This window comes from Salmo salar, chromosome 15, assembly GCF_965601325.2.
Source record: "Salmo salar chromosome 15, fSalSal1, whole genome shotgun sequence".
NCBI classification, from domain to species: Eukaryota; Metazoa; Chordata; class Actinopteri; order Salmoniformes; family Salmonidae; genus Salmo; species Salmo salar.
This window is the reverse complement of record NC_138305.1, coordinates 112,770,782-112,783,979: the sequence shown is the minus strand read 5'-3', so window position 1 is coordinate 112,783,979 and position 13,198 is coordinate 112,770,782. Positions and strand designations below refer to the sequence as shown.

Below are 13,198 nucleotides of genomic sequence, written 5' to 3'. Positions count from 1 at the left end.
GCCAGATCAGTGATTGTTGCAAATAAAGCAGGTTAAACTATTTTGATAAAATAATTAGATGATCCGTGGGTTTTATGGTTGTGGAAGTTTGTCACATTTGTCTGAGGTTCACAAGCCCTGAATTAATTCAATTACAGCTGTGTTTTAAAGGATTTTTCTTTCTGCTTCGATTGTACAACAGAACTTATTTAGAGAAAAACATCTATGTTTATCATGAATAGGACACTCATGGCAGATTTCCTTTTGGGTTATGGAGATTATGTGCCGAAATTGCTCATTTTTGAGTTGACTGATTTTCTACAGGGCCATTTTTGAGTTGACTGGTTTTGTACAGGGCCATTTTTGAGTTGACTGGTTTTGTACAGGGCCATTTTTGAGTTGACTGGTTTTGTACAGGGCCATTTTTGAGTTGACTGGTTTTGTACAGGGCCATTTTTGAGTTGACTGGTTTTGTACAGGGCCATTTTTGAGTTGACTGGTTTTGTACAGGGCCATTTTGAGTTGACTGGTTTTGTACAGGGCCATTTTGAGTTGACTGGTTTTGTACAGGGCCATTTTGAGTTGACTGATTTTCTACAGGGCCATTTTTGAGTTGACTGATTTTGTACAGGGCCATTTTTGAGTTGACTGATTTTGTACAGGGCCATTTTTGAGTTGACTGATTTTGTACAGGGCCATTTTTGAGTTGACTGAATTGTACAGGGCCATACTTTCTTTTGTAGTCTTTGTCATATTCCTTGTCTCTCCTCCTGTAGGTATGTATATGGACCGGCGGTGTGTCTACTACAGGAAGCCCCTGTTAGAGTCCGGTACTCTGGGCACCAAGGGAAACGTTCAGGTGGTCATCCCCTTCCTGACAGAGTCGTACAGCTCCTCCCAGGATCCCCCGGAGAAGTCCATCCCCATCTGCACACTGAAGAACTTCCCCAACGCCATCGAACACACACTGCAGGTAACACACAAACACACACACTCACACTGCAGGTCAATACAGGAGATGAGTACTTGTCCATTGTCCCATAGCAGTTTGAGTGGCTCGAGCATAGCAGGCATATTTTCTCATCAGACCTGGGATTCAAACCGGCCATGCTCCATCCTTCTCTAACCTGGAGGACTGATGTCTCGCTCTCTCTCTCTCTCTCTCTCTCACCTGGGGGACTGATATCCTCTCTCTCTCCCTCTCTCTCGCTCTAACCTGGGGGACTGATGTCCTCTCTCTCTCTCTCTCTCTAACCTCTCTCTCTCTAACCTCTCTCTCTCTCTCTCTCTAACCTGGGGGACTCATGTTCTCTCTCTCTCTCTCTAACATGGGGGACTGATTGTTAAGTTCATGTTTTAAGTATCCCTATATTTCTGTTATTACGGGGCTATCACTCAGTCAAGAGTGCGGCTGCGCAGGAAGTTAGTTTGTGGATGCACCTAGCCGTGAGTGTAATGGCTACGTTGTAGTGTGTTCATACAGTATAGTAAACTTTGTTAAACTGGAACCTTGTCGTTGTGTCATTTCGAGTTAACATTGGTAGCAGAGGATGGCTAATAACTACAATGTGCCACCTCGCTTCGACGAGAAGAGGTCGTACGAAAGTTGGAAAAATGAACTTGGAATCTGGACACGGGTTACTGATCTGGACGCGGGTTACTGATCTGGACGCGGGTTACTGATCTGGACGCGGGTTACTGATCTGGACGCGGGTTACTGATCTGGACGCGGGTTACTGATCTGGACGCGGGGGTTACTGATCTGGAGGTGAAAAAGCAAGCACTTGCGGTGGTATTATCGCTCGAGGGAAGAGCGAGAGATACAGCACTGGAAATATCCCTGGAGGATTTCAACAATGATGATGGTATGGGAACTGATCAGAGCACTGGAAATATCCCTGGAGGATTTCAACAATGATGATGGTATGGGAACTGATTAGAGCACTGGAAATATCCCTGGAGGATTTCAACAATGATGATGGTATGGGAACTGATCAGAGCACTGGAAATATCCCTGGAGGATTTCAACAATGATGATGGTATGGGAACTGATTAGAGCACTGGAAATATCCCTGGAGGATTTCAACAATGATGATGGTATGGGAACTGATTAGAGCACTGGAAATATCCCTGGAGGATTTCAACAATGATGATGGTATGGGAACTGATTAGAGCACTGGAAATATCCCTGGAGGATTTCAACAATGATGATGGTATGGGAACTCTGATCAGAGCACTGGAAATATCCCTGGAGGATTTCAACAAGGATGATGGTATGGGAACTCTGATCAGAGCACTGGAAATATCCCTGGAGGATTTCAACAAGGATGATGGTATGGGAACTCTGATCAGAGCACTGGAAATATCCCTGGAGGATTTCAACAATGATGATGGTATGGGAACTGATCAGAGCACTGGAAATATCCCTGGAGGATTTCAACAAGGATGATGGTATGGGAACTCTGATCAGAGCACTGGATTCTGTATTTCTTAAAGAAGAGAAAGACCGTGCCTACGAGGCATATTCAAACTTTGACAGTGTTTCGAGAGATATTTCGGTTGCAATGACGGACTACATCATTGATTTCGAACAAAGGTACAATAGGATGCGCAAGTACGACATGGTTCTCCCGGATGCAGTGTTAGCTTTCAAGTTGCTAGATACTGCCTGTCTAGATGGTAGGGAGAAACAGTTGGCTTTGACTGCTTGTACTGTACTGACTTTTGCATCAATGAAGTCGGCACTAAAAAGACGTCTGTCGCGCCGTTAACAGATGGAATGCAAGCGAGTGACGGAGCATATTACACTGAGCAGCAGAGAAAAGGCGCCAAAAAGTCACGTTCTCAAGACAACCTGAAGAGGGCGCCATTTCCCGGAACAAATCCACTGGACAAATATGGAAGGAGATCAAAATGTGCTGTTTGTCAAAGCACTTACCATTGGGTTAAAGACTGTCCTCATAAAAATGAACAAGTTAAACTAACAGAGGAAAATGTAAACACAGATATAGAGCAGTGTAACATTACACTGTTTTCAAATGAATCTGATACTGAGATTTTTATAGTTGAATCCTTAGGATCTGCTGTGATTGATACTGCATGTACACGGACAGTGTGTGGTGCAAAATGGCTTGATAGCTATGTCAGTGAACTAAATATGAAAGAAGTACAAAATATGATTGACACACCAAGCAACAGAGCTTTCTAAATTTGGAGATGGGAGAATCGTCCATTCTACCAAGAGAGTTAAGATACCAGCAAAAATGTGTCAGACTAAGTGTCACATTGAAACAGAGGTGGTCCCTACAGATATCCCCTTACTATTAAGCAAAGCTTCCCTCAAGAAGGCAGGGGCTGTACTAGACATAAACAATGACAAGGCAGTGATGTTTAAACAACCAGTGACTCTTGAACTTACTCCCTCAGGCCACTATTGTGTAAACATTTTAGACAAAGAAATCACACAGAGTCCATGCAAAAATAAGATTCTGACGGACACAGAGAACATGGAGATTCTGACGGACACAGAGTCCATGGAGATTCTGACGGACACAGAGAACATGGAGATTCTGACGGACACAGAGAACATGGAGATTCTGACGGACACAGAGAACATGGAGATTCTGACGGACACAGAGAACATGGAGATTCTGACGGACACAGAGAACATGGAGATTCTGACGGACACAGAGAACATGGAGATTCTGACGGTCACAGAGAACATGGAGATTCTGACGGACACAGAGAACATGGAGATTCTGACGGACACAGAGAACATGGAGATTCTGACGGTCACAGAGAACATGGAGATTCTGACGGACACAGAGAACATGGAGATTCTGACGGACACAGAGAACATGGAGATTCTGACGGACACAGAGAACATGGAGATTCTGACGGACACAGAGAACATGGAGATTCTGACGGACACAGAGAACATGGAGATTCTGACGGACACAGAGAACATGGAGATTCTGACGGACACAGAGAACATGGAGATTCTGACGGACACAGAGAACATGGAGATTCTGACGGACACAGAGAACATGGAGATTCTGACGGACACAGAGAACATGGAGATTCTGACGGACACAGAGAACATGGAGATTCTGACGGACACAGAGAACATGGAGATTCTGACGGACACAGAGAACATGGAGATTCTGACGGACACAGAGCACATGGAGATTCTGACGGACACAGAGCACATGGAGATTCTGACGGACACAGAGCACATGGAGATTCTGACGGACACAGAGAACATGGAGATTCTGACGGACACAGAGAACATGGAGATTCTGACGGACACAGAGAACATGGAGATTCTGACGGACACAGAGAACATGGACTCAAAAGAAAAACACAAAGTGTTGTTAAAGCTTCACAAACAGTTTGGACATGCTACAGTTGACAGACTTCAGAAGTTACTCAGCAGTTCAGGGAATAATGATGATGAGAGTATTTCCATTCTACAGCAGATAGTTAATAATTGTGAGACATGTCAAAAATACAGTAAACCTAAGCCCAAACCAGCTGTTGGTTTGCCACTAGCTTCCAAGTACAATGAAACAGTGGCTGTAGATCTACATGAGTTAGTACCAAGTGTGTGGTACCTTCACATAATCGACCACTTCACACGCTTCAGCGCTGGAAGCATTGTGAATACAAATAAACCCAGTGACATCGTCAGGCACCTCATTCATTCCTGGGTATGTGTGCAAGGCCCTCCCCAGAAACTGTACAGTGACAATGGAGGAGAATTCAATAATAATGAAATAAGAGAAATGGCAGAGAACTTCAACATGGAAGTAAAGACAACTGCTGCATACAGTCCATGGAGCAATGGACTTCTGGAGAGACGCAATCAAACACTCACAGAGATCATGCTGAAAGTGAAGCAAGACAATGGGATGTGACTGGAACACAGCCCTAGATTGGGCTTTGATGGCAAAAAACTCAATGCACAATGTTCATGGTTACAGCCCATACCAACTAGTGTTCTGGCAGAACCTTAATCTTCTCTCTGTACTGGTTGACAAGCCACCAGCACTAGAAGGGGCCAGTGTGAGTGCATGGGGGTATGACAGCACCTGTCAGCACTACATGCAGCGAGAAAAGCGTTCACTGAAGCAGAGTGCTCAGAGAGAATTCGCAGGGCTCTGCGTAAACAGCTACGACCCACCGACGAGAAGTACGAAACTGGAGACAAAGTGTACTAACGAGTGGAAAGGACCGGGAGTAGTCATTGGCCAAGATGGTGTGGTGATATTTGTGAGGCACGGAGGCATCATTGTCAGGGTGCATCACTCCAGATTGCGGAAAGTAAATGATCAACAAGATACAGGGGCTGTTGCTGAGAATCATCCTAATGAAAAGGAGACAGTAACAGACACAAACCTACCAGATGTCACATCCAATGATATGGACACTGAAACTGACACAGGAAATGAAGCAGAGACCTTCAACCATGCCACAGATAATACTGTTGAGCATTCAAATGAGGAAAACATTCAACAACAGCCACATGTGTTAAGAGAACATGGTTGTTCCAATCTGAAAACGGGACAAACTGTTTAATACATGGACAGAGAGAGTGGTATTCCACATACAGCAACCGTCATTGGACGAGCAGGAAAAGCCAAAGGAAAACACCAGAACTGGTACAACTTGCAGTACTCTGAACCAGCTACACTTCCTGGTACAACAGGGTCAGCTGACCTGTCACTTGTAGATCATCTCAGAATTGAACCAATGGAAAATCGAGAAAAAAACCAGAATGCCATTCAAAATGATGATGTACTTGAAACAAAGGACGTGTCATTTGACTCAGCTAAGCTAGATGAGCTCAGTAATTGGAGGAAAAATGGAGTGTTTGAGGAAGTTACAGACATTGGCCAAAAATGTGTCTCAATAAGGTGGGTGTGTACCCTTAAAGAGTCCTTAACTGGAATAGTGCCTAAAGCACGTCTAGTGGCTAGAGGTTTTGAGGAGCTGGCTGCTAAACAACTCCCAAACGACTCACCTAGTGGCTAGAGGTTTAGAGGAGCTGGCTGCTAAACAACTCCCAAACGACTCACCTAGTGGCTAGAGGTTTAGAGGAGCTGGCTGCTAAACAACTCCCAAACGACTCACCTAGTGGCTAGAGGTTTAGAGGAGCTGGCTGCTAAACAACTCCCAAACGACTCATCTAGTGGCTAGAGGTTTAGAGGAGCTGGCTGCTAAACAACTCCCAAACGACTCATCTAGTGGCTAGAGGTTTAGAGGAGCTGGCTGCTAAACAACTCCCAAACGACTCATCTAGTGGCTAGAGGTTTAGAGGAGCTGGCTGCTAAACAACTCCCAAACGACTCATCTAGTGGCTAGAGGTTTAGAGGAGCTGGCTGCTAAACAACTCCCAAACGACTCATCTAGTGGCTAGAGGTTTAGAGGAGCTGGCTGCTAAACAACTCCCAAACGACTCATCTAGTGGCTAGAGGTTTAGAGGAGCTGGCTGCTAAACAACTCCCAAACGACTCATCTAGTGGCTAGAGGTTTAGAGGAGCTGGCTGCTAAACAACTCCCAAACGACTCATCTAGTGGCTAGAGGTTTAGAGGAGCTGGCTGCTAAACAACTCCCAAACGACTCATCTAGTGGCTAGAGGTTTAGAGGAGCTGGCTGCTAAACAACTCCCAAACGACTCACCGACATGCGCCTCAGAGTCACTCAGATTGCTGATGTCAGTGATCTGCCAGAAACAATGGAAACTTAATTCCATAGACATCAAATCTGCATTTTTGCAGGGAACAGAGCTGTCAAGGGACATTCACATCCGACCTCCGCCTGAAGCTAAATGCGAAGGAACACTGTGGAAACTAAAGAAGTGTGTGTATGGACTGGCAGATGCATCACTCTACTGGTACAACAAAGTCAAGGCAACAATGCTGAGTACAGGTGGAAAACTGTCACAAGTGGATCCTGCAGTCTTCTATTGGCTTGATCAAGACTGCAGTGTGACTGGAGTACTTGCCTGTCATGTTGATGACTTTATCTGGGGTGGCTCACAGACCTTTGCTACAACTGTGATTCCACACCTCAAATCTGTTTTCCAGGTCGGCCGTGAGGAGCATGATAATTTTTGTTATGTTGGCATAGAGTTTATTACAGTTGATGGGACAATACTGATGCAACAGGAGAGCTATATCAAGAATCTTCAACCCATTCACATGGATTCTTCAAGAGCCGTACAAAGGAATTCCCCTCTATGTGGATTTGAAGCTGATCAATTGAGGTCAAAGATAGGACAAATTTTATGGGTTGCTAGACAGAGTAGACCTGATGTAATGTTTGATGGTTGCAACTTGGCATCTAACACAAAACACGCCACTGTACAAACCATTCATGAGGCAAACAAAGTTGTTCGTAAACTGAAATCACAACAAGTGACTTTAAAGTTTCAGCATGTTGGAAAAGATGACTCTTTGAAAGTAGTTGTCTTCAGTGATGCTTCGCTAGGGAACCTTACAGATGGAGGCACACAAGGTGGACATCTAATCGTGTTAATGGGTGAAGGAGGAAGATTCTCACCTATCTGTTGGCAGTCAAAAAGGATCAGATGGGTTGTCCGAAGCACACCTGCTGGAGAAACACTTGCTCTTGCGGATGGAATTGACAATGCGATCTTTCTTGCAACTCTGTTCTCAGAGCTTACCACTGGTGAGACAAAACGGCACATTCTACCTGTAGTTTGTGTCACTGACAACTACTCATTAGTTGATGCTGTGAAGTCAACCAAGTCTGTCACAGAGAAAAGACTTGGTCTTGAGATTAGCAGCATCAAGGAACTTATTCAAGCACAGAGAATCCAGCGGATTCTGTGGTCGACCACAAAGGAACAGCTTGCTGACTGTCTGACTGAAAAGGAGCATCCGGTCTTATGCTCCTACAGGCTCTCCTCCTACAGGCTCTCCTCCTACAGGCTCTCCTCCTACAGGCTCTCCTCCTACAGGCTCTCCTCCTACAGGCTCTCCTCCTACAGGCTCTCCTCCTACAGGCTCTCCTCCTACAGGCTCTCCTCCTACAGGCTCTCCTCCTACAGGCTCTCCTCCTACAGGCTCTCCTCCTACTGGCTCTCCTCCTACAGGCTCTCCTCCTACAGGCTCTCCTCCTATAGGCTCTCCTCCTATAGGCTCTCCTCCTACTGGCTCTCCTCCTACTGGCTCTCCTCCTACAGGCTCTCCTCCTACTGGCTCTCCTCCTACAAGCTCTCCTCCTATAGGCTCTCCTCCTATAGGCTCTCCTCCTACAGGCTCTCCTCCTACAGGCTCTCCTCCTACAGGCTCTCCTCCTACAGGCTCTCCTCCTACAGGCTCTCCTCCTACAGGCTCTCCTCCTACAGGCTCTCCTCCTATAGGCTCTCCTCCTACTGGCTCTCCTCCTACTGGCTCTCCTCCTACAGGCTCTCCTCCTACTGGCTCTCCTCCTACTGGCTCTCCTCCTACAGGCTCTCCTCCTACAGGCTCTCCTCCTACAGGCTCTCCTCCTACAGGCTCTCCTCCTACTGGCTCTCCTCCTACTGGCTCTCCTCCTATAGGCTCTCCTCCTATAGGCTCTCCTCCTATAGGCTCTCCTCCTATAGGCTCTCCTCCTACAGGCTCTCCTCCTACAGGCTCTCCTCCTACTGGCTCTCCTCCTACAGGCTCTCCTCCTACAAGCTCTCCTCCTACAGGCTCTCCTCCTATAGGCTCTCCTCCTACAGGCTCTCCTCCTACAGGCTCTCCTCCTACAGGCTCTCCTCCTACAGGCTCTCCTCCTACAGGCTCTCCTCCTACAGGCTCTCCTCCTACAGGCTCTCCTCCTACAGGCTCTCCTCCTACAGGCTCTCCTCCTACAGGCTCTCCTCCTACAGGCTCTCCTCCTACAGGCTCTCCTACAGGCTCTCCTCCTACAGGCTCTCCTCCTACAGGCTCTCCTCCTACAGGCTCTCCTCCTACAGGCTCTCCTCCTACAGGCTCTCCTCCTACAGGCTCTCCTCCTATAGGCTCTCCTCCTACAGGCTCTCCTCCTACAGGCTCTCCTCCTACAGGCTCTCCTCCTATAGGCTCTCCTCCTATAGGCTCTCCTCCTACTGGCTCTCCTCCTACTGGCTCTCCTCCTACAGGCTCTCCTCCTACTGGCTCTCCTCCTACTGGCTCTCCTCCTACAGGCTCTCCTCCTACAGGCTCTCCTCCTACAGGCTCTCCTCCTACAGGCTCTCCTCCTACAGGCTCTCAGTAATGGAAAGTGGCAGCTGGAGTAATACAAATAAAAACTGTCACACAACCCATTTGTAATGGGGAACTTAAATAATACTTGGACATTTAATTATGTGGTTGATGTTTAATTTGTCTTTAAAGAAAAGGGGGAGATTGTTAAGTTCATGTTTTAAGTATACCTATATTTCTGTTATTACGGGGCTATCACTCAGTCAAGAGTGCGGCTGCGCAGGAAGTTAGTTTGTGGATGCACCTAGCCGTGAGTGTAATGGCTACGTTGTAGTGTGTTCATACAGTATAGTAAACTTTGTTAAACTGGAACCTTGTCGTTGTGTCATTTCCAGTTAACACTGATGTCCTCTCTCTCACTCACTCACTCACTCTCTCTCACACACACACACACACTCACTCTCTCACACACACACCTGGGGACTGATGTCCACTCACTCTCTCACACACACACCTGGGGACTGATGTCCTCTCTCTGCAGTGTGTGATGTGTATTGTAACTCTGTCTCTTCCTCTCCAGTGGGCTCGTGATGAGTTCGAGGGTCTGTTTAAACAGCCATCAGAGAATGCCATGCAGTACCTCACGTAAGTCCTCCACGTTAGCATGTTTTAACATTTTACCTGCTGTGCTTGTGTTATCTACCATAGTTTGAATGCATTGTGACTGAAATGAATGAATACAGATGTTTATTTTCATGTCAAATCACCATTTGACAACCCATGGCTTATTGAGACATGAATATTACACTAGTTCAGTGATAATTATTCCGGTTTTCTGTGTGGAGCCACCGCATGGAGAAATACATCAATTATAAATACTGGTTTTCCAATGAACTCAGTCTCTCTGTGGCGTCTGAAACTATTTCTAAGTTGTAGTAGTGTAGTGGATCTGATACTCTACCCAGATATGTGTTGGAGGCTGTCTAGACCAGTTTAATATGAGCTTGTATTGATGTTTTATCATCCAGAGATGCTAAGTTTCTGGAGAGGACCCTGAAGCTGCCCGGGGCCCAGCCTCTAGACCAGTTTAATATGAGCTTGTACTGATGTTTTATCATCCAGAGATGCTAAGTTTCTGGAGAGGACCCTGAAGCTGCCCGGGGCCCAGCCTCTAGAGGTGTTGGAGGCTGTCTATAAGAGTTTGGTGACTGACTGCCCTCAGAGCTGGGCGGACTGCGTCACCTGGGCTCGGCACCACTGGCAGTGCCAGTACAGCAACAACATCTGTCAACTACTGCACAACTTCCCCCCAGAACAGGTATATGGAACACTGTTACGCACACGCTGTTACGCACACGCTGTTACGCACACGCTGTTACGCACACGCTGTTACGCACACGCTGTTACGCACACGCTGTTACACACACGCTGTTAAACACACACACACGCTGTTAAACACACACACACGCTGTTAAACACACACACACGCTGTTAAACACACGCTGTTACACACACGCTGTTACACACACGCTGTTACACACACGCTGTTAAACACACACACACGCTGTTAAACACACGCTGTTAAACACACGCTGTTACGCACACGCTGTTACGCACACGCTGTTACGCACACGCACGTGTTACCACGCTGTTACGCGCACGCTGTTACGCGCACGCTGTTACGCGCACGCTGTTACGCGCACGCTGTTACGCGCACGCTGTTACGCGCACGCTGTTACGCGCACGCTGTTACGCGCACGCTGTTACGCGCACGCTGTTACGCGCACGCTGTTAAACACGCGCACGCTGTTAAACACGCGCACGCTGTTAAACACGCGCACGCTGTTAAACACGCGCACGCTGTTAAACACGCGCACGCTGTTAAACACGCGCACGCTGTTAAACACGCGCACGCTGTTAAACACGCGCACGCTGTTAAACACGCGCACGCTGTTAAACACGCGCACGCTGTTACACACACGCACGCTGTTACACACACACGCACGCTGTTACACACACACGCACGCTGTTACACACACACGCACGCTGTTACACACACACACACGCACGCTGTTACACACACACACACGCGCTGTTACACACACACACGCGCTGTTAAACACACACACACGCGCTGTTAAACACACACACGCGCTGTTACACACACACACGCGCTGTTACACACACACACGCGCTGTTAAACACACACGCGCTGTTAAACACACACGCGCTGTTAAACACACACACACGCGCTGTTACACACACACACGCGCTGTTACACACACACACGCGCTGTTACACACACACGTGCTGTTACACACACACGCGCTGTTACGCGCTGTTACACACACACGCGCGCGCTGTTACACACACACGCGCGCGCTGTTACACACACACGCGCGCGCTGTTACACACACACGCGCGCGCTGTTACACACACACGCGCGCGCTGTTACACACACACGCGCGCGCTGTTACACACACACGCGCGCGCTGTTACACACACACGCGCGCGCTGTTACACACACGCGCGCGCTGTTACACACACGCGCGCGCTGTTACACACACACGCGCGCTGTTACACACACACGCGCGCTGTTACACACACACACACGCGCGCTGTTACACACACACACACGCGCGCTGTTACACACACACACGCACGCTGTTACACACACACACGCGCACGCTGTTACGCACGCTGTTACACACACACGCGCGCTGTTACACACACACACGCGCGCTGTTACACACACACGCGCGCTGTTACACACACACACGCGCGCTGTTACACACACACACGCGCGCTGTTACACACACACACGCGCGCTGTTACACACACACACGCACGCTGTTACACACACACGCGCGCACGCTGTTACGCACGCTGTTACACACACACGCACGCTGTTACACACACACGCACGCTGTTACACACACACACGCACGCTGTTACGCACACGCACGCTGTTACACACACACACACGCGCTGTTACACACACACACACGCGCTGTTACACACACACGTGCTGTTACACACACACGCGCTGTTACGCGCTGTTACACACACACGCGCTGTTACACACACACGCGCTGTTACACACACGCGCGCTGTTACACACACGCGCGCTGTTACACACACGCGCGCTGTTACACACACGCGCGCGCTGTTACACACACGCGCGCGCTGTTACACACACACGCGCGCGCTGTTACACACACACGCGCGCGCTGTTACACACACACGCGCGCGCTGTTACACACACACGCGCGCGCTGTTACACACACACGCGCGCGCTGTTACACACACACGCGCGCGCTGTTACACACACACGCGCGCGCTGTTTCACACACACGCGCGCGCTGTTTCACACACGCGCGCGCTGTTACACACACACGCGCGCGCTGTTACACACACACGCGCGCGCTGTTACACACACACGCGCGCGCTGTTACACACACACGCGCGCGCTGTTACACACACACGCGCGCGCTGTTACACACACACGCGCGCGCTGTTACACACACACACGCGCGCGCTGTTACACACACACGCGCGCGCTGTTACACACACGCGCGCGCTGTTACACACACGCGCGCGCTGTTACACACACGCGCGCGCTGTTACACCACACGCGCGCGCTGTTACACACACACGCGCGCGCTGTTACACACACACGCGCGCGCTGTTACACACACACGCGCGCGCTGTTACACACACACGCGCGCGCTGTTACACACACACGCGCGCGCTGTTACACACACACGCGCGCGCTGTTACACACACACGCGCGCGCTGTTACACACACACACGCGCGCGCTGTTACACACACACGCGCGCGCTGTTACACACACACGCGCGCGCTGTTACACACACACGCGCGCGCTGTTACACACACACGCGCGCGCTGTTACACACACACGCGCGCGCGCTGTTACACACACACGCGCGCGCTGTTACACACACACGCGCGCGCTGTTACACACACACGCGCGCGCTGTTACACACACACGCGCGCGCGCTGTTACACACACACGCG

At 49.0% G+C, this 13,198-nt stretch overlaps 1 protein-coding gene across 1 annotated transcript in view; it reads left to right on the top strand.

The window, feature by feature from the left end:
* The window catches only part of LOC106572971 (ubiquitin-like modifier-activating enzyme 1), an 88,364-nt gene that overhangs the window by 51,791 nt on the left and 23,375 nt on the right, over positions 1-13,198 (top strand). Inside the window, 3 exon segments of the mRNA XM_082962298.1 lie at positions 756-952; positions 9,740-9,804; positions 10,282-10,477. Of these exon segments, the coding sequence (XP_082818424.1) occupies positions 756-952; positions 9,740-9,804; positions 10,282-10,477 (458 nt within the window).